Raw genomic sequence first — 21293 nt, forward strand, 5'->3', positions numbered from 1 at the left:
CCTAGGGCGCTGGTGCACCTACCTACCCCGGTGCACCTACCTACCCCAGTGCGTGAGAGAGCTCGGATAGCTGGGCCCGGGATCGACTGCACGCCCCAGCTGCGGCCGTAGAGTCCTTATTTTCTCTTCTCCCACACGGGGCGTGGCTTAGTCGGTGTCAAAGCCTGCAGCCCGGCCGGTCGCCAGGGTCCTTGCACCAAAGGACCACCCATTCACCTTACCTCTGGGGCGATGTGCAGGCCAGTTAGAAACCCTCAGATCTCTTCCCCATTTTCTCCCCCTCGGGGGGCCCTGTGGGCAGCCCAGGGCTTCACAGGGTCAGGGCTGAGTACAGAAGTTGGGGGACGGCTGCTACTCAGATTCGGACTCATGAGGAGCCAATTCGGACTCATGAGGACCCAATCCCAGGCACGGATTCCACTCCCCGTGGTGGTCGGGACTCCTTGCTAGTGTCCTCTCATCGGGAACTGGACCATTCAGCGTGATCATGAGTCACAAAGCCCTAGCTAGGGCCTTGGGGGGCACCACGGGGCGGGGTCTGGGGCCCCACCCCGAGGCGGGGTGACGCCCGCGTTCACTTCACAAGGCAGAAATTGTTACCTAGGCAATAAAGGGCACCGCGGCGGTGGGGGCCCGGGAGTGGGCACATGGGGGTGGGGGTGTGCAGGTGCCAAGTGCCATGGGTTAGGCCCGAGATAGGAGTCCGGCCGCCCACCGACAGCAGCCGCCTCCTGCTCCCCACGCGCTTCAGGCGCCACTATGTCGGGCGACAAGCTTCTGAGCGAACTCGGCTATAAACTGGGCCGCACGATAGGCGAGGGCAGTTACTCCAAGGTGAAGGTGGCCACGTCCAAGAAATACAAGGGCCCGGTGGCCATCAAGGTGGTGGACCGGCGGCGCGCGCCGCCAGACTTCGTCAACAAGTTCCTGCCACGCGAGTTGTCCATCCTTCGGGGCGTGCGGCACCCGCACATCGTGCACGTCTTCGAGTTCATCGAGGTGTGCAACGGGAAGCTGTACATCGTGATGGAGGCGGCCGCCACCGACCTACTGCAGGCCGTGCAGCGAAACGGGCGCATCCCCGGGGGGCAGGCACGCGACCTCTTCGGGCAGATTGCCGGTGCTGTGCGCTACCTGCACGACCACCACCTGGTGCACCGCGACCTCAAGTGCGAAAACGTGCTGCTGAGCCCTGATGAACGCCGCGTCAAGCTCACTGACTTCGGCTTCGGCCGTCAGGCGCATGGCTACCCCGACCTGAGCACCACCTACTGCGGCTCGGCCGCCTACGCGTCGCCCGAGGTACTCCTCGGCATCCCCTACGACCCCAAGAAGTACGACATATGGAGCCTGGGTGTTGTGCTCTACGTCATGGTCACCGGGTGTATGCCCTTCGACGACTCCGACATCGCCGGCCTGCCCCGGCGTCAGAAGCGCGGCGTTCTCTACCCCGATGGCCTCGAGCTGTCTGAGCACTGCAAGGCCCTAATAGCCGAGTTGCTGCAGTTCAGCCCGACGGCCAGGCCCTCCGCGAGCCAAGTAGCGCGCAACTGCTGGCTGCGTTCGGAGGACTCCGGCTAGAAGCCGGGGCTCCCACCATTCCTGCCGCCCCGAGCACTGCGCAAGCGCAGCGCACGCGCAAGAAGCGCGCTTCCGGAGTTCCGCGAAGCCGCCGCGCGACACTGCGCACCCGCCCTTTCCTCTTTGCCACTTCGACGCCGTGGGCGGCGGTCGACCCCGTTTGGAATGCAGCTCCTCCGCCACGATCCCAAGAGAAGAAGCTTCCTCGGTTCCCCGAGGGAAGGCCCCCGGGAAGGGGCAGGACGAGAGGAGAGGGAAACGTTGCCCCCGTGCGGAATGAGCGACCGCTACGCGGCCGGCAGTGGCTGCTTGGAGAAGCTGCTGGCGAGCGGACGCGCGCGGAGGGCGTCTGTCCACAGCCAGCCGCGCATGCCGGTGAGGGACGGCGCGCTCCAGGCGCTGCCCCCCTTGGAACTTGGAATAAACTCGCTCTTTCTCGCACCTGGCTCTAGCGACTTCCCCTTTTACGGAGCTGGGGGGAGGGGATCGCTCCCTGGGAGAAGGCAGGCGCGGGCGCCCCATTTTAGAGAAAGGTTTGTAGAGGTTCTTGCTACAGGTCTGAAAAGGGAGTTGGAAGGATTCGAACCCAGACCTTTCGGGCTCCCCATCTTGGGCAGACTCGAAGGGGCTGTGGAGTCGTCCCCGGCGTCGTAATGCTCCTGGGAATGGAGGTGCTGGACTAGGGAGCAAGAACCCCAGCACCCTTCTGGTGTTTAAGGATGGTACAGCAAGGGGCGGGGGTCGCCTGTCCCTACAGAAACAGCATTTGCAAAAGAGAAAATTGATGCCCACACCGGTATCACTTGCCCAAGAACAGCCAGGATTTGCACCTAGATATGTCTGAAGTGGGGTGGGGAGGTGGTGGAAGCTCTCCTTAGTGAGGGTCCCTTCTTTGGTGAGGGTTAAGAGCTTCGGGGAAGAGTCGAGGGTGGGGCATTTGTCTGAGGGTTCATTCTTTACTCTGTTCATTCATGCATTTTTTTTGAGCGCCTGCTGTGTGCCAGGCTCTGGGACTCAGCCAAATGGCTTGGATTCATCCCTGCTGTCAGTGAAGGGAGCAAGTGAAAAGTAAAATAAAAGAATGGCGTGAAAATAAAATAATTGTAAGTTGTTGCTAAATGCCAGGTGGGGGTGAGCAAGGAGGGACTGAAGGGAACGCCATTTGAGCTGAGCCGGGAAGGAATCAAACGCTGGAAACAGCAAAAGGAGTGTTCCAAGTGTTCCCAAGACAAGATGGAGCTGGTGTGTTTGAGTAATGCTAGGGACTCCTGTAGCTGGAATGGAGGGGGAAAGGAGGTGGAGAGGTAAAAGGTGTGTGTCTGGTATCTGGAGAGGGACCCCACAGGGCCTGGGGGAGCTTGGGGGTTATTTTGCCTGTGATGAGGTTACTGGGTTTGGTGACAGTGGCTGTTGTCATTTGGGGTGTATGGGAAACACCTCCCCAGGCCCTTCCTACCTGCCTCCACCAGAGCCCCACAGTACCTGAGGAGGGTGGTCATTTATGGGTCTGACCATACCCCACCCCTTGCTCCCTCATCCTCCATGGCTCTCAGGTGTCCTGGGGATTGTGTGCCACCTCTCCCCTCACTCCCTTCAAATAGGCTGTGGCCCCAACCCCCTCATTTTGCAGAGGAAGAAACAGGCTAAGAAAGGGGAAATGACTTGCTCACTCAATAAAACCCACATCCTTCTCCCCTTGCCCCTAAGGTCCAGCCACACTACTCTCCTTTGTCCTCAACCTGCCTTGCTTGGTCTCACCTCTGAGGCTTTGCACAAGCTGCTCCCACTCCCTGCACCACTTTTCCCCTCCCTTCACGCGAGACTTGGCCTAAAAAGGTCACCTCCCGTGATACCCCATTCTTTCCCTCCTCACCCTTGTCTCAAGGTGTGATCCCAATGCCTGGGGCATGGCACGTGCCTTTTTCTGTCCACTGATTGATCTGTGTAAGCAATGGGCCTGGGGTCCTCCTGCCTCACGGCCACACCCACAACTCAGTTCAGAGGGGACAAGGTCTCAGGGACCAGGGCTGGTGTCCCATTTGTTAGCTGGATAAGATGCATGAGACTTGCCCTCTGTCCACGGAGGAGCTTGTGCCTAATCCAGCAAAGACTCACTTGAAGGCTGGCCGTGGAACCCCGGAAGCGGGCTTCTCTCAGCCAGTGTCGGGGTGTGGTGCACCAGTCATTATGTGTCACGGGTGGAGGACAGGGTTGCGTTTAATTTCAGTCATGTCTTGTACCAGTTCTATGCCTTGCCCAGGCTAGTCATGGCCACGGGGGAGGCTGGAGGCAGAGATGCCCCAATAACAAGAAACAGCAAAATATATAAGTAGGGCTTCCCTGGTGGTGCAGTGGTTGAGAGTCTGCCTGCCGATGCAGGGGACGCAGGTTCGTGCCCCGGCCTGGGAGGATCCCACGTGCCGCGGAGCGGCTGGGCTCGTGGGCCGTGGCCACTGGGCCTGCGCATCCGGAGCCTGTGCTCCGCGGCGGGAGAGGCCACAGCAGTGAGAGGCCCGCGTACCGCAAAAAAAGAAAAGAAGAGAAAAAATATATAAGTAAATAAAAGCACCTAGGAAAACAGGGTGACATTTACTGCACATTGGAATTCACCAAAGTGCTTACAAGTCTCATTTTTGTGAATAAAATTTTGAAAGTGTGTCAACCTCTGAAAACAAATTTTCACCAGAAATTGTTCATTTCGGAGCCAGCCGGGTGGCTCCCACCCTCTGTGCTTAGAATCTAAGCACATCATGTCCTGCAGCAGACACCCAATGCCGTGCCAATCCAGAAAAGCCCACCACTCTGGGGTGGAGGCTGGTGATGGCTAGGAGCCAGGCCGATGGGCAAAACCCACTACATTCTCACTGCACTCCCCCAGCGCTGTGGGTAAACGGGCCACAAAGCCCCAGGTTCTGGTGGAAATGGAGGCCCAGAAGCAAGGGTGCGGAACCCAGTTAGGGGAAGACTAAATACCCATGACAAGTGAGGCCTGAAAGAAGCCCAAGAAGCAGGTGTCCTCTCCTTTCCTTTGCCTCCCCGTCAACCAAGCACCCTGCTGTCCCTTCCCAAGTTTCCAAGCTGCCCCAAAGCCGCGACAAAAACGTGGGATACCAGGGCTGAGGGGACGAAAAAAAAAATACAGCCAACACATCATCCATTTCTTTTTTTTTTTTTTTTGATCCATTTCTTTATTGTCCTTCAGATTCTAAAACTTCCTCATGACACAATGTATAGCCATTGATTCCAGCGTCTTTGTTTACTGGAACTTCTGTTCCGGTTTGGTGGGAGATTATTTTTTTAAACATTTATTATCAAAGACTTAGAGTCACAATAAATACAAGTGACAATCTCCTCCCCCCAACCAAAACAAACCACCTCCCAAATACCCTACACTAGTGTGACTATTATACTTTTCTTTGTTAAGGATTATAAAACTTTAGCTGTCCTTTAAGAAAAAAAAAAAGCTCAGTCCAAGTTCTTTAGGCAAACGCCATGTGCAGCATAACTAGGCATCAAAGAAAAACCCTATGGCAGAGCAGCAAGGACTGTCTTTCCCATTATTTACACCCCTGTGATGATAATGTATTATTTACATAGAAAACTCCTCCCCGTGTCTCTCCGCCCACAGGAGAGTGATTTGTGGGACACAGGAGCCACAGGATGCAGCAGGGGTGTACTGTCGCCTCTTTCATTCCCTCTGCACTGGAGTGAGCTTTTGCTTCCTGAAGATCTTATAGTACAGACAGGACCAGAGCCGCGCCCTGCCCCACCCCCGGCCCCCACTCCCCGCCTCCCGAGGAGAGGCCACTGTTGACCTTGTCAAAGGTGTGGGTCCCAACAGTACACATGGGACACCGAGGACTGGAGTCCCCATGACATGGTCAGGATGGCCAGAGCCGTGGGCAGCTCCAAGTGGACGCACAGTTATCTGTGAGAGCATCCACGTGCACACTCGGGCCCATACAGGCAGCCACTTCAGATGGGGAAGTGAGCTTGGTGAACCCCACACCCGAGTCCACAGAACAGCTGACGTTTTGAATAGTTTCCAGTTGCCATCGGGGGTTCCTGTCACAGATTCCCGGGCAGTTACAATTGTCATTTGGGACTGGAGGCTCCCACATTCTCTGGTTCTCCTGGGAACCAGATCCTCTCAGCCTACAAACTCCCAGAACTGTAGCCAATTTTGAGGCGTGGGCTTTGGGGCTGGGAGAATACCCTTAATGTTAATATCCTTCCCGTATTCAGAGAGGTATTTAATGCCTTTTCTTGCGACATTATAAATTTCATCACAGAACCATGCACTTGAGGCTTATAGAAGTTACACTGCAAAGGGGAAATTAAAGGGAAAAAGGGGGGAGATAGAAGTTTTGAGACAGTAGAAATGAATAAAGATTAAGGCATCTCACGTTCTTGACCCCCTTTTAAAAAGCTACATTTATGTCACAGTATGTCCTACTATGGGAATGTTCCTGCAAATGCTGGGCTGCAGGAGGCAGAGACAGGGTCAGGGCCCGGCCATCCCATCCTCCGCCTGTGGTGGTCAGTTTGTACTGAACTCACGAGGCCTATTCAACAGCCTGGAGAAGTCTGGCCAGGTGAGGTGAGGAGAGGTGGCTCCTGAGCATAGTGGAGAGTGAGGTTCTGATGGGGACGGGGCTCGGGGCCAATGCAAGTGGCTCAGTTTGAGCCCTGGAGTCACAGACCCAGTCAGCCCCCGCGGGGGTGCAACAACGATGGTGCACCCCCAGTGCAGAGGTGACCTTGGCCCAGACGCCTGAGTTGCTGCATAGGACTGAGGTCAGTTTGCAGAGGAGGCCAGCGGGCACTCCTTCTTGGAGGATTTGGAAAATTTGGCCCATGTCATTGAACAGAGAGAGCTAACAGCTCAGAGTAGTATAAGACAGGTATTTATTTGCCAGGCACACAGAAAAATGAGAGGAATAGAAATGCTTGCATACTCTTGATTTTTTGGTGTAAAAACACACCCTTCCCCGCTCCCCCACCCCTCCTGAAGGTCAATTTCCCCTTTCCCCCAAATCCCTGGATCTTGGAATGAAAGCCACCCTTCTCCTGCCCTCCCCTCCTTCAGCCCATCTACATTATGTACTCAAAAATCAATGAAAAATTTAGGATTTTACACAACAAAAAATTAGAATGCTTTGGAAAACTAGTTCTACGGCATGTCAAAAATGTCCTCTAAACACTGATAGTCACACAACATGGGGGGGGGGGGGCGCGGCGGCGGTTAAATGAGCCTTTATTAGAATGTTGCAGCAGTGTATTCGAAGAAGGTGGCCCTACAAAATAAGGATTTTAAATTAAGTCCCTAACTGCATGGATAGTAAAACCAGGGCTGGGGCTGAAGTGAGGAGCAGCATACCCCACCTACACACGCGTGTGCACATACACATGACACCCTCACACCTGCACAGAGCTGGCCCATGTGCAGCACACACACAACAGCTTCTGCCTTTCCTCATGGACCGATTTTTAAGGAGTGGGAGAAACCAAAACACAACACAACTAAAAGCAGACCTGATCCTTTGTAAGACATTTCTGTAGACTCTAGGGGGGGGCTTAAAAAAAAAAAAAAAGTCTGAAGGCAAACCCTGGCAGCATGGCCCTGCTTTAAGGGAAGGTTCGAAACTAGACCCAAACATGAACCCTGAAGTCTGGGGTGGGGGTGCAGGGGCGCCTCCCCACCCAGACACACCTGACAGAAGCACAGGCCAGGGCTTAGGATGTTGTCCATCAAAGTAAGTAGGAAAAGAAAAGGATTTAATAAAATAAACCACCACAACAAAAAAACACAACAGCCAGCCCCTCCAACTTCCCGCTCAGGCTCTGGATGTTGCTGCCGATTCTCTCCTCCCTACTCTGTTGACGGTTCTCGGCTTCCAGGATCCCGGGCTCTCTGGCTGGGTCCGGGTTGCAGTTTGTTCTTCTGCTTAAGTGTGGAAGGTCGGGGGTCTCTGGGACGAGCAGCAGCAGAGACCTTCTGCTGGAGCAAGGGCTGGGTGGTCAGAGGCCCACCCTCCAGGGCATGGGGGCCGTGCTTGGCAGGGAAGGTCTGCACGGTTTACATTAAACTCCATCATCGTGAGGTGATTTAAAAAAAATCTGTCAACCTAGAGATTGCCATGAAGGAAGGCAGTCAAAGATTAGGAGGCTAAGACAGAGGGAAAAGCAAAAACAAAACAGAATGCTCCGCTCAACTTCAGAAGCCCCGGGCGCCATTGCCCGAGCGTGTCACAGTGTCTAGGGTGAGCCGTCCATGTGCCCTTCAGGGGGCCGAAGGAGAGGGCGAGGAGCAGAACCAGCCCCCAAGGTCCGCTTTTCTGCTGGTGTTGGGCAAACTAAAGGCAAAGAAAGGAAGAAAGCCCATGGGAAAGGTCCCCAGTAATAATCCTGGTCCACCTGTGAAGTGGTCCCCCCAGGTCGATGAGACTTTGCAGCCAAGATCGGAACTCTCACTTCCGCAGCGCGGCCGGCGCTTACTCGCCCTCTCGGGCAGCAGGGTGTCTTCCCGAGTGGAGGGTGGTGGGGCCAGGTGGGAGGGAGGAGGGAGCCTGTTCTCCACTGGGCCCGGCTCGCACTATTTCCACGTGGCCGACTGGGGGATGGAGCGTGGCGGGATCATGTCCAGGAGGTACTCCCGCTGGCGGTCCACAGCTGAGGAGGTCTTGTGCACCGTCAAGCTCGGGCTGACAAATGCAAGGGCCCCGCCTGCAACAGAACAGAGCAACAGGCCACAACAGCCCCAGTCAGGGGGAGGCTCCTGGGAGGACCCCAGCCTCAGCTGGGCCCACTGAGCAAAGGTGGTTCAAATACCAGCCTTGAAGCTGAAGAGAATTTAATAACTCAATCGCTTTTACAATGTTCCCAGCCTCTGCCATGGTAACCTTACACGTGGGGCAATAATCAGAGATCCTGTCATCTATCGGAACTATGAAAACTGAGTTATTTACTACAGTACTATACAGAACACTGAAAAACTGCAAATGACTGACCTGTGCAACTGAGCAATCCAGTATGATGCAATACTATGCAGTCATTACAACTGATCCTGTCCTCAAAGTTTTTAATGATATGGTAACATTCTCTCATTAAAACATTAAGAGGGACACAGAATGCTAAAGACAGCACGATCCCTCTGTAAGGTACTTCCTATTTTTTATTATATATGTGCTGGCATTTACACACGTGTGACATGTGAGTGAAGAGGTGGAGGGGGGGTGGGGAGGAGAAAGTCCTGAAGTGCAACATTTGTTCTCCTGGGGTTGACAATGGCCACTGCCATTATCTTCTCTTTTTGTATTCTCCAAATTTCCACAATGAACAAGTATCACTTCTTTTTTTTTGGGGGGGGGGGAGGGCAGTGTGCTGCACGGCTTGCAGGATCTTAGTTCCCCGACCAGGGACTGAACCCAGGCCCCAGCAGTGAAAGCGCCGAGTCCTAACCACTGGACAGCCAGGGAATTCCCCAAGTATCACACACCCACACCCACCCTGCCCCCCACCGCCCCACCAGCCTCCAACCGGCACACTTAGGTTTTGGGCTGGCCTGCGGGAAAGGACTGCCCTGGAGTCTCAGCTGCAGCAGGGACCAGAGTCGTTGTGTTACCCAGAAGTATTTTTGGTGGGTTAATATATTTTGTGGAATAAATGTTCCAAAGTCAAATGCACCACAGAACCCTCCCTGTGCATCCAAGGCCAGCACTCCAGAAACCTGCTGCTAGGTCCTGCCCAGAAAGCCACCATCCAGAAACCCAGGGCAACCAGGAGTCCAAGCAGAACTCTTCTGAGAAACGCTGCTCTTAAGCCATGACACTTTCAGGTCTAATCCCACAAATCGTTGAACACAGCAACTATTTATTCCTTCAGATTCTCTTTCGAATGTTACCCTTAATACGAAGTTTTTACATGGTACTATCACTGTGCATACACGCGTACTCTCATATTTGACTTTCCCCACTTATCTCATGTACTTTCAAATTTCCCAGAAAAGGAACTTCTGACCAGTCTATGAGTTCTTAGCTGTAATCTTAAACATGCTGAACAAAAGTATCTCTGGTTTGTTTACAAATGCTCTCTGCTCTCCAGGAGGGCCAGATTCTTCTGCAGTTGGATGAACTCCCCTGAGCTGACTCTCCTCTAGAAGGCTCTGACATTTGGGCATGTTTATAACTCATGGTCAGCTGCGTGCACAGCCGGCTTCTGTGTTTTGTTTCCACCAACAACCCAGACTTCCCAGTTCTGACTAGTGAGATGGATCTCATGATGGCGCCTCTTCTTCCTAGAGCAACCCCGGCGTGGGGGTGAGGAGGGAGACGGGACACTTGGTCCAATGAGACCTCTCACCCATCTCCTCCTCTCAGCTCTTTGTGCCTACATTTCACTGTCCAATTACTGACGGACACAAGACATATTTAACTTTCATCCTAAGGCCAGCACATAAATAATAAAAAACAGGACAAATGGTATGGGGGATGACCCAAGGACAACCCAGGGAAGGTGGGGCTGTGGCAGACTGGGGAGTGACCACCTGAGTGTCTCCACCTCCCCCGGTTGTTCCTCAAATGCCATCTCCTCAGAGGCCTTTGTTGCCAACCTCAGTTGAAATCTCAGCCCCCGCCCAAGGGTCCCCCTCCTCCCGCCTGCTTTCTCATTCTGTTTTGCACTTTGTACCATCTGACCTGTCTAAGCCAGAGGGGCTGGGAAGAGGGTGCCCAGAGAGCAGGGAATGAAGGACACTGGGTGAGCAAGAAATGAAGTCAGTGTGCCGTGAAAGGTATCAATACACTGTAACAGCAGAATCAGACATTCTCTATGGCTGGAAGGGAGAGGGGGTGAGTTGGCAAAATGAGCATCTATGCTCACAGGGTCCACTGACGGCACGGGGGTGGGGGGCACTGCCTGAACGGGTTCTGTCCCCCATTTTGGGTCAAGGGCTGAGAGTTTGGGTATAGAGGGTGGAGACACCGAGGGTGATTAGTATTTATCCAGGGCTATCACTTGTTCAGGGCATCCTATTTAGTGAACAGAAGAGATGAAGCTGAAGAGTCCGAGGCAGCACGTCTGCAGGTTCAGGGCCCTTCTGTGCCATTACCTGTGCGTGTGCACGTCTTTGTTCAAAATAAGGAAGGGATGGACCCAACCCCAGCGAGGTCCCTACTCCGAGCCCCACGGGGTCTGCCCACCTGTACTCAGGGGCGCCTTCTTCCAGTTGGAGGTGGCGTTGCCCTTGCCAGCGCTCACGGCTCTCTCGGAATGTCTGCCGGTCCTGCTAACGAGGGCTGTGGCCGAGGCTGCATTCTGCAGTTTGGGTGACTGGCTGAACGTGTGCAGGATGCCTCGGGGCGTTGTGGCCGAGCCCCGGGACAGCTGGCTGGAGGCCTGCAGTGGAGAGAGGGTGCAACAGCTTGTGTGGGGAAGGGGGCAACAGAGGGCAAGATGCTCAGCGCAGCCGCTCCTTGCTCTGGCTGACCTCTTCCCACCCACACGGGATCCCTGAAGTCCAAAATCAGGAGACTAGGTAAGTTACACCGAGGCGGGAGGGTAGGAGGAAGGGAAAGAGAGAGAGACACACACAGACAGACACAGGCAGTGTGACAGTCGGCGACTGACGTGGTCACGGTCTGGGATGTGAGGGCCGGTTGGTGGTTCGGTGCAGGGGGCTCCCGGCACCGCAGTTCTGACCTGTAGCACAGCCCCGTTACTCCAGTCGCGGGCCTCTCCTGAGCGGAACGCCAACTTACGCCGGGGTTTTATGACCTACACAAACGGGGGTTGAAATCGAGGTCAGCACTGTCCAGAGTCTGGCCAAGGGTGATCTAGAGTGACCAAAGGGCAGCAGCTATGGCCGCTTGAGGCCCAGTCCCCACAGGATAGGCATTTCCTGAGGGCAGCGCAGCCACCCACTACGTAGGGATCTTGAGAAGATGTGTTTATTAGTGAATTACAAATGACTTCCAAGGACACAAAAAATTGCCAACAGGGAGCTTTGGGTCTATAGGGGGTGGGAAAGCAAAGCATTAAAAAAAAAAAGCAGCCAAAAAAACTTGATTTCAAATTTGCTTCTCTCCTTAATTTAGCTAGAACATTTCTTCCAAACGCCCCTTTTGTATCTCAATGTGGCTTTCAGAAAAGTCCTTTTAAAACAAGAAGTGCTTGTCAGCCGGCACACTGCAAGTGAAAGCTACAAAATCTAAAGAAACTGCAAATTAGTATGTTCACCACCAAACACCACCATTAAATGCAATTTAGACGCACAGTTAACAACCAGGCAGATGATCGCCGAGTGTGGGAGAGAATGTCTGAACATCCTGCCTGCTAGCGACAACTCCCTGCCAAGGGAACGAGGCCCCTCTCCTGGAAGGCGAGGCCACCCAGCCCATGCTCCCAGGCCACAGCTCTGGCTCCCATACCAGGACTCTCACCTGCTTCAGCGCAGGGTGTGGGGCGGCAGCAGGCTCGGCCTTGGCCTGCGCGGGGGCGGCGCCCTGCTGTAGGAGGCGCTGCTCGATCTCCTGCTCCTGCTGTAGCGCCTTCACGAAGGCGGCTTTCAGGCGGCTCGTGTGCTCCACCTTGAGTGCCTTCTTCTGGTTGGATGCCATGCAGTTCTCGCACATGATGGCGCCGCCCTTCTCCTCCCGCCAGCGGCATGTGAAGTCCGTCTTGCACTGTGCACACATGTAGGGCTCCCGAGACAGCACAACGGCGGCTGACATCCTGCCCGCTGCAGGGAGAGATGGGTGTGCCGCACGTCAGAGGAACAGGAACACCACAGTAGGAGCCCGGACTACCCCCCGGTGGGATATGGATGAGGGCAGAGCAGGGGCAGCACCCTGGGCCATGTGGCCCAACTGGCATCAGGACACCAAAGCCTCAGTCAGTGTTCGTTAGGCAAACACATATTGGGTGCCAACTGTGTGCGGGCACTGGGCCAGCCTCGGGAGGCTTTGCTGGCAGAAGCAAAGTTGAAGCACTTAAGAAAACACTGTGAGTTAGGCACCCTTGATACCAACTCTCAAAGACATCAGTGCTGTCAGCTTGGCTTCTCCCAGTCATCTTTCCTACCCACAGTGCAGACATTTCCAACCCTCCCGTACTGCGTCACCAGTGGAGAGGAGATGGTGACCACTCGAGGCCCCCACCTTGTGGTGACCGGCACCCTTGCTAGTGGGTGAGTTAACAGAGGACCAGTCATCTAGGCGAGTGCTTATGCCAACAGGCACTGTGCCTGGTGCCTTGTGGGTATCAGGGTGTCCAATTCTCACAACAAACTTCTAAGGGGCACACCCCACCCCACTGTCCTGAGGAAGAAACTGAGGCCAAGGAGCTGAAGTGACCTGTGCACAGCTGGTCAGCGGCAGGGCCAGGACACATACCCGGCTGCCCTGGGAAATGGAAACTTGGTGGCTCCTTGATCAGCTACAGGAGGGGTGACTGGGGAAGCCACAAAAAGCACCTGCTGAGGTGTGGGGTCGATACTTTTTTTTTTTTTTTTTGCGGTACGCGGGCCTCTCACTGTTGTGGCCTCTCCCGTTGCGGAGCACAGGCTCCGGACGCGCAGGCTCACCGGCCATGGCTCACAGGCCCAGCCGCTCCGCGGCATGTGGGACCTTCCCGGACCAGGGCACGAACCTGTGTCCCCTGCATCGGCAGGCGGACTCTCAACCACTGCGCCACCAGGGAAGCCCTCGATACTTTCTTCAATGTATATATGTTTGCCATCCAATGTGCAGTAAGGGGTACCTTTTGCACTCTGTTCCTATCTTTTCTGTGTCCAGCACTCCTGAGTTTAGTTGCCTCTTGGCATTATGGACCATGATGCCGAGAGACCCTTAGCCTCCCCATCCCGCCTTGGGCCTGGCCAAGCTGCCCCTAACTGCTGAGGGGCTGTGCAGGATCTGACTCTAGGGGGGAGACCTGTCACTCCACGGAGCAGATGGGATGTTGCCTGCCCAAGCTGCCCAAGGCTCAGGGGTCTACACTGGGCCCCCAGCTCCAGCCCCCAGCCTACAGCTAACACGCTCTGGTAACAAGGGCACTTTTGCTTTCACACATCCAACCCCAGAGAATGGGGTACCTGCTTCCCAGGCAGCTGCAGCCTGCGTGACCAGTGCCAGAACAGACACACCAGTGCAGGGCTGTACTCAGTGTCCACCTGTGGCTCTGCGAAGTGTCAAGAGACACCTCAAGCAGGACTCAGAGCCTCCTCCCACAGTTAGGTCCTGTTTTTTGACAACAGGAGAGGGAGACAGACCCCTGATGAGAACAAGCGGAGACAGACTGGTCTGGGAGAGCGGGTGCCCAGCACAGGCAAGTGTAGGACGGGCAGGCATCGCCTCCTGACTCAGGCCTCCTGTCTGCCACACTGCACTGGCCTTATAGCAGCATTTTTGCCAACTTAACCTTATCATAAAGGAGTCATTGAAGAGATCCAGACACATCCAGGCTGTGTCAGAGCCCACACCTCTGCCCACTGGGCCTGGCTCTGGTGCCCACAGTCCCTCAGGTGGAGTCCACCTGGCCATCCCCTGCCCTGAAGAGGTTACAGCTCTGCCTCCTTCTCAGCTCTGAGCATCTGACGAGATCACGTGGGGTGGGGATTCAGGCTGGCTGCCTAATAAATGCCACCACGAGCTCAATCTAAGGGCAGAAAGTCCTCAGTTTAGCATCTGCTGGAGGCTCCCAAAGGGCCAACCTGACCTCTCACCTTTCAGTATCGTTTTTGCTCACTACCTTATTTATACTCTTTTATTCCTAAAACCCTCTAACATGCAGGTGTGCTTTCCAAACTACTTCCAAGGAGGGTAATAAAATGATCCTGGCCTGGGCATAGGTGTCCCTCTCCCACTTTGGAGACTAAGAGTGCTTGAGGCTCTGCAGAGTTCCACCTTTGCCCAACTCTCAGAAGTGGCCCCATCAGAAAGAAGGTGCCTATGGTACGTTTAAGAAATTATCTAGGGCAGGAGGGAGAAATCAGGAGATTGGGACTGACATGTAAACACTACTATACATAAAACAGATAACTGACAAGGACCTACTGCATAGCACAGAAAACTCTACTCAATATTCTGTAATGACCTATATGGGAATAGAATCTAAAAAAGAGTGGATATATGCATATGTATAACTGATTCACTTTGCTATACTCCTGAAACGGACACAACACTGTAAATCAACTATACTCCAATAAAAATTAATTTAAAAAAAAAGAAAGAAATTATCTAAACCTCACAGCAAGCAAATAACTAATGACAAGATGTCATCCACAATGCGCCCCACAGCTGTGGGTACACAACAGACATGCCAACATGTGCTATGCATGGAAAACAACTTGCATGATGGAAACTTCAGCAGCAAGAGATAAAAACGGCCCCAGGCCCAGGGACTCCTCACCTTGCGTCTCCAGCAGGTTCTGCACCACCTCCTCCAGGCCGACCAGGTAGATGAATTCATTGTTGGCAGCACTGGGTAGGAAGTTCATCTCAGGGGCGGGGGGCTTGGGTGGGGGGATTTCAAGCAGCGTCTTCTCCAGCTGTTTGCGCAGTGCAAGCTTGGCGGCTGCCTGCCGACTGGCTGGAGAATCAGCAGAGGTGACCACGGAGGCCACGCTGGTGGGGGTGGAGTTGGCCTGAGCAGAAGTGGCTGTCGTTCCTTTCAGCGATGCTGCGGAGGGCTTTTGGGAGACAATGACCTGGTCAGGGTGCTTGAGGCGCCCACCCTGAGGAGAGCCCAACCACGGCACCCACAGCCCAGGTCGGCACCATTTAGCTACACTAAGTCCTTATGAAAGTAGCTCCAGGTCATCAGCACCATTAGCTAACAAATCCTTATAAAAGTAACTCAGGACTTCCCTGGTGGCGCAGTGGTTAAGAATCTGCCTGCCAATGCAGGGGACACAGCTTTGAGCCCTGGTCCGGGAAGATCCCACATGCCGCGGAGCAACTGAACCTGTGAGCCACAACTACTGAAGCCCGCGCACCTAGAGCCCGTGCTCCACAACAAAAGAAGCCACCGCAATGAGAAGCCCCCACTCGCTGCAACTAGAGAAAGCCCGCCCGCACGCAGCAACGAAGACCCAATGCAGCCAAAAATTAAAAAAATTTTTTTAAGTAAAAAGTAACTCAGAGCTGCTTGACATCAACAAGCAACAGGAAAAGCGCCATTAAACTAATTGCCCTATGAGATGACCAATCTTATAAATACACTTGTTGAGGTTTAGCTGATATCCAATTAACTTTAAAACCTGTAATTTGCTACACTTTGCCACCTGAGGACACCCATGAAGCCATCACCATGACAGTGGGTAGCCCCTTGGCAACTGTCCCCCACCCAGGCAGCATGGCAACTCTCCTGTCACTATGGCCTGGCTCTCCTCCCAGCACAGGTCTGGGTGGCCTCCTTCCTCAAAAGGTTGCAAAGGTGGCTCACTGTGGCATCAATGGCATTTCCCTCATGAGCATCTTTGTGTGCCCCTGCACTTCACCTTTCCTGACCCTCACTGCTCCTGCATCATTTATCATCTTCTGCACCCCAGTGGCTGACCCTCCACCATCTCCTTGCTCCAGACCACTTGTCGCCCAACGTTATCAAATGCTCTCCCCCAAACTTGGAGCTGACCACGCCAGTGCCCTTAGCTTTGTGGCACTGAAGACACTTCTGGAAATAGAAGGAAAGCTGTGTACACCATCTTCAGGAAAATGCACACACCTGACAACTTGTATGTAACACATCATGGGGCTCAGGGAGCCCAGGACGGTTGCCCAGACCCCCCGCCCATGGGGTCTCCACAGCGGAGCAAAACCCCCCACCATAGAGGATGCCATCACAGCACCTTGGCCTGTCTACTCCAGCCTCTGATCAGCCAGTTCCTCCCTGCCCCTTTTGCAGGCTCCCCTGGCCCCACAGGGAGCACAGCCACAGGATCCATCCACCACTGCCTGCCTGGTTCCCATCCTCATGGCATGAGAACAGGGTATGGCACACGGTAGTAATTTGATCCGAGTTTATGGTGTGGATGAAACTGCCTGCCCGGGACGTCCCCATTTGGGTGGCAAGACTGTACTTGAACCTGACTTTAGAAGAGGGAGGGACGCTGCCCAGAGCCCTGCTGGCCATGATCTTATCTGAGCAAGGCGGGCAAGGATGCACCGTGCCAAAGGAGGAAGAGAAGCTAACTTGCACATCAACAAAAGCCCTTGCAAACCCAGTAATTTCATCTGTCAATGAGGATCATGCTTCAGCCTGCCCGCCCCCTGGTCCCATCTTCCCCGCTCTGTTGGGTGGCGACAAACCCTCCCCATTTCAGAGGCTCTGTATGGAGGTGAAGGGATGCGTGGCTAAGAATAGATGCCCTGGTGCTGAAAGGACATTTGCAGACCTTCTCCGCACGTTTGTGCCTATAGAGGGGGAGGGTGCGGAGCGCTCTGGTGCCCCACCCTGAGCCTTCCCTATGTCAGCTCAGATCTCCACCCCTCCCACTCTCGGCAGCTATCCACCTCTGCTAGATGGCAGTTGGCAACGTAAGACTCCTGCCCACGACCTTCATGCACCAACTAGCTCCAAGGAGCTACAGTAACACTGTCTGCGGGGCTGGATTATCCAAGACCTCACCTGGCTCCAAGGAAGCAGGCAAGTCACGCCAAGCCACCCTGGAGACATGACTGGGTCCCAGGACTGTGGGCCATCAGAGGGGCAGCTGCGGGGCACACATATGACCCTCACCTGTGGGATGTTGACGAGCAGACTAGTGTTGGGGACGTTGGTGACGCGGATGAGGCCCTGCTGGATGATCCTCTGTCCCTGAATTTGCACACTGGGCACAGATGCCCGGGGAGCCAGGAGGAGCGGTGGTGGCCCTGTGCTGGAATGTTGTCTGATGTTGTGGATCTGCTGTTAGGGTGTAGTGGGGGGAGACAAGTCAACGAGAGGGACGACAGAGGGCGCCACAGGGAAAGAGCCCCCAACCTGAGAACTAGGAAGGCTCATTCTCGAGAGGTGGAGGCTGCCTGGGGCTTCCCTTAAGCCCTCACTCTGCTTACCTGGGCCCCCCTGACGAGTGGGGGCATGACGACCTGTGAGCTCGCCTGTGGCCCTAACTTCGAGGACGTCTGCTGCCCGCCACGGACCAGGGGTGGTGGGATGACACTGCCAGGCATCCGAGTTGAAGAGGTCTGTCAACAACACCAACCCTCAGATCTTACATGACTTTTTAAACAAACAGGTTTGCTGTTTTTGTAAAAGCACATACTCATTACCCAGAAAAAGGTGGTGGCGGAGAAGGAAGGGCAAGCTTGGACGAAGTGAGAGAGTGGCATGGACATATATGCACTACCAAATGTAAAACAGATAGCTAGTGGCAAGCGGCCGCATAGCACAGGGAGATCAGCTCAGGGCTCTGTGACCACCTAGAGGGGTGGGATAGGGAGAGTGGGAGGGAGACGCAAGAGGGAGGGGATATGAGGATATATGTATACATATAGCTGATTCACTCTGTTATACAGCAGGAAGTAACACAGCACTGTAAAGCAATTATACTCCAATAAAGATGTTTCAAAAAAAAGATTAAAAGAAAAATTAAAATGTCAAAAAAAAAAAGGGTGGTGGCAGAGAAAATAAAAGCTAAAATGCCTATTTATTCAGAACACAAAAGAACCAGGAACAGACTCTGACAAGAGCCACGCCAACCTGGCCCCACCACAGCAAGAGTCCAGCTAACTGGGACCAGTACCACCCGCCTGCTGGTCTGAGCTGGGGGCTCAGGCCTGTTTGAGGGGAGGTGGGCCCCTGGCCTCTCTGTCCTATGGCTGGAAGTGGGAGACCTGCCCATCTCACCCTGTGGGCAGAGGAGGCTGTGAGCCGGGCTGGGACAAGGTCCCACTGGGCCCTCCAACTGCCCTGAGAGAGTCAGGCAGAAGGGAGCCCAGTCTGCCTAGAACCTTGGTCCTCTCTCCAGTCTCTCTAGGGGTGGTCATGGGAGGGGCCCTCCGAGAGTCTGTGTGATTTGTTTATGATGTCAACAGGGGCCTGGGTTGGGTATGGGAACACAAGCATGCTTTATTTTTTGGGCTCCCACCAGACGGCCTCTAATCAGAAGAAACGAGCGAGCTTTTGCAGAAACTGGATCAGGGCTGCTCAGGAGCATGACGCAGAGGGAACACTGACCTGAAGTGATGGCTTGCCGGAAGGAATGTTCTGGGTGCCCCGTACAAGCGGGGGAGGGGTCGTCACAGAGCTCCCAGTGGAGCCTGCGGGCTGCAAGAGAGCAGGACATGCAGGAGATGAGAGGGTCACCAACCCTGCTCCTCCCACACGTAATTCTGACAGAAGAGCACTGCTTTTCTTCCTCTTCAAAAGGCATCAGGCTCTCAAACGTTCTGCTTCCCGCCTGCCACGTTCCTTGCAGCAGGAACTGACATGTTTGAAACAGATAAAGGGGATTTCCCTGGTGGTCCAGTGGTTAAGACTCCAGGCTCCCAATGCAGGGGGCCCAGGTTTGATTCCTGGTCAGGGAACAAGATCTCGCATGCCGCACCTAAGAGCCCACATGCCACAACGAAGATCCCGCGTGCCACAACTAAGACCCAGCACAGCCAGATAGACAGATAGATAGGTAGGTAGGTAGATAAATAAATAAATAAAAATAAACAAACAAAGGACAGATTTTCCAGCACCCTTTACCCCCCCACCCTGGGGGTGCTTGGCACCACTGTGGTTCAGGTGCCATCTCTGCCCTTCAGGGGACAAAAAAGGCTGGTGGTGGAGGCTGAGGTGAAGGACCCCAGGCTTAGGTTAATCCCAACCCTAGTGAGAAAATGTTGGGTCCAGGCACTTTATTCTTTTTTTCAAAAAAGATTTATTTATTTATTTATTTTTGGCTGCATTGGGTCTTAGCTGCGGCACGCAGGATCTTCGTTGGCGGGACCTTTCATTATGGCCCGGGGGCTTCTCTCTAGTTGTGGCATGTAGGTTTTCTCTTCTCTAGTTGTGGCACATGGGGTCCAGAGCGCGTGCGCTCTGTGGTTCGCAGCATGCAGGGTTGAGGCACGCGAGCTCAGTAGTTGTGGTGCACAGGCCTAGTTGTCCCGCTGCATGTGGGATCTTAGTTCCCTGACTAGGGATCAAACCCATGTCCCCTGCATTGCAAGGAGGATTCTTCACCACTGGACCACTGGGGAAGTCCCCAGGCACTTCTTAAAGTCACATATTCCACCAGAGAAGGGACACTGACAGACTTGGTTCACATCATCAATTCTTAAGCAATCAACAAGGAAACAAGTAATGAGCAGGCTCTGTCCATCGGGATATTAACAGATGGCAGGCTTGGTCCACTTGTTTACCAGGTGGGGGTGGGTGCTCAAGCAAATCCCCAAGTCAGACCAGTGAGCGTCCCCCTGTCCTGCTCCCTTAAGGGGACACATGTTCTACACACTGTACTGCCTGAAGTGCATTTACTTTCTGGTTCACTAAGAGAGTGGTTAGAATATAAGGAAGGGTAGTTTTGTCACCGACCAGGAACCTTCCCAGAATGAGACACCAAAAAAGGACAAAACATACTTGACCTTGCCTTACATGGTAAGGTGCATTTAGAAGCAGCACAAGGAGCCTGAGGCATCAGGGGAGGTTAACAGGAGTAGAAGCTCTGGGGCCGGGCTATGGTGCACCCTGTGGCATTCAGCAATCTGTCCACAAAAGCACAGCGGCCCCTGCTGGCCAGAACATTCATCCACAGGGCAGAAGGCCTTTCTGAAAAGGGGTCTGAGACAGAGCTGTGCTTCCAGCATGGTCAAAGATGCCTGCTCTCCATTTCCTTGATGGAGTCTACAGGGAATGAGGTTTACATACTCAGATCCAGAACATACTAGACCAAAACGTACTCTGATATCCTCTAAGCTAAATCCAAAACATGAACTTGAGTCTGCAAATTTCCAATTCAGACCCTGTTCCTATGCCCCTAAGGAAACCTGACCCCTCATGACCAGTCTTTCTGGCTCCTGGGGCAGCAGTGGGCCAAGGAAATGACCATGGCTTTCTGTCCCTGGTTCTAAACGACTCTCACTGACCACTGAGGAGGGAACAGACGCGCACATACCTTCTGGGTGGTAGTTTCCTTTTGTATTTGACTCTGCCGCAACTTTTTCAATAAAACGAGTTTTGCTTCTTCTAATCTTAACTCTTCTTTTAGTTGCTTAATCATCCTTTCTCGTTCTTCAGGACTGCTTTTCTACAAGGGCAAGAGAACAAGGGTTGAGGGGGAGAGCTGGGGGCCGGCGAACACAGGCTGTTCCACTGCGAGATGGTTCCCCAGCATGGGGACAAGGCTCACCATGAGGGCCTCAGTGCTGGTCTCCTTCAAGGCATCCTCGGTCAGCCCATTCACCCTCGGGCTCGCAGGCTGCTCGTTGTCAGAGAGTACGATCACGTCGGGCGAAGGGGCTCTCCTCTCGGACTTCATGTCACTGTGGAACAGGAACAGTCACAGGTTACTACCAGAGCGTCTCGACTGCGCTGGACGGCGTCCCCTAGAGCCCCACCCCCACACCCCGCAGATGCCTGGATTCAGACGCAGACACAACAAGGTGGCAGCAAGCAGGGCTGCCTCACCAGACCTCCCCACCACCTGCCCACCCAGGCTGCCTTCTCTCACCGCACTCACCACGGGGCACTCAAATCTGCCAGTTTGCGGCTGAGCCCTTCAAAAG

General features: G+C 54.1%; 2 protein-coding genes across 13 annotated transcripts in view; one reads left to right on the forward strand and one right to left on the reverse strand.

The window, feature by feature from the left end:
* The first annotated feature begins 69 nt into the window (after positions 1–69).
* TSSK6 (testis specific serine kinase 6) lies at positions 70–1649 on the forward strand. Its single transcript, XM_060007964.1, has one exon. It carries the CDS (start codon positions 760–762, stop codon positions 1579–1581), a length of 822 nt encoding a protein of 273 aa, XP_059863947.1. The 5' UTR covers positions 70–759; the 3' UTR covers positions 1582–1649.
* A 3093-nt stretch (positions 1650–4742) lies between these two features.
* GATAD2A (GATA zinc finger domain containing 2A) overlaps positions 4743–21293 on the reverse strand; it is a 101308-nt gene continuing 84757 nt past the window's right edge. For 8 of the 12 annotated variants that reach the window (XM_060007968.1, XM_060007973.1, XM_060007972.1 and 5 more), the window contains 10 exons: positions 20918–21050; positions 20684–20815; positions 18757–18846; positions 17634–17765; positions 17317–17484; positions 14989–15268; positions 12021–12319; positions 11173–11355; positions 10782–10977; positions 4743–8307 (listed from right to left, as the gene is read on the reverse strand). In XM_060007968.1, coding sequence (XP_059863951.1) covers positions 8177–8307; positions 10782–10977; positions 11173–11355; positions 12021–12319; positions 14989–15268; positions 17317–17484; positions 17634–17765; positions 18757–18846; positions 20684–20815; positions 20918–21050 — 1744 coding nt within the window. In that variant the 3' untranslated portion in view covers positions 4743–8176. The remainder of the gene's footprint in view (positions 8308–10781; positions 10978–11172; positions 11356–12020; positions 12320–14988; positions 15269–17316; positions 17485–17633; positions 17766–18756; positions 18847–20683; positions 20816–20917; positions 21051–21293) is intronic. The other 4 variants (XM_060007971.1, XM_060007978.1, XM_060007977.1 and 1 more) reach the window with 4 other exon arrangements.

The sequence above is a fragment of the Delphinus delphis genome, chromosome 3 (genome assembly GCF_949987515.2).
Source record: "Delphinus delphis chromosome 3, mDelDel1.2, whole genome shotgun sequence".
Lineage (NCBI taxonomy): Eukaryota > Metazoa > Chordata > Mammalia > Artiodactyla > Delphinidae > Delphinus > Delphinus delphis.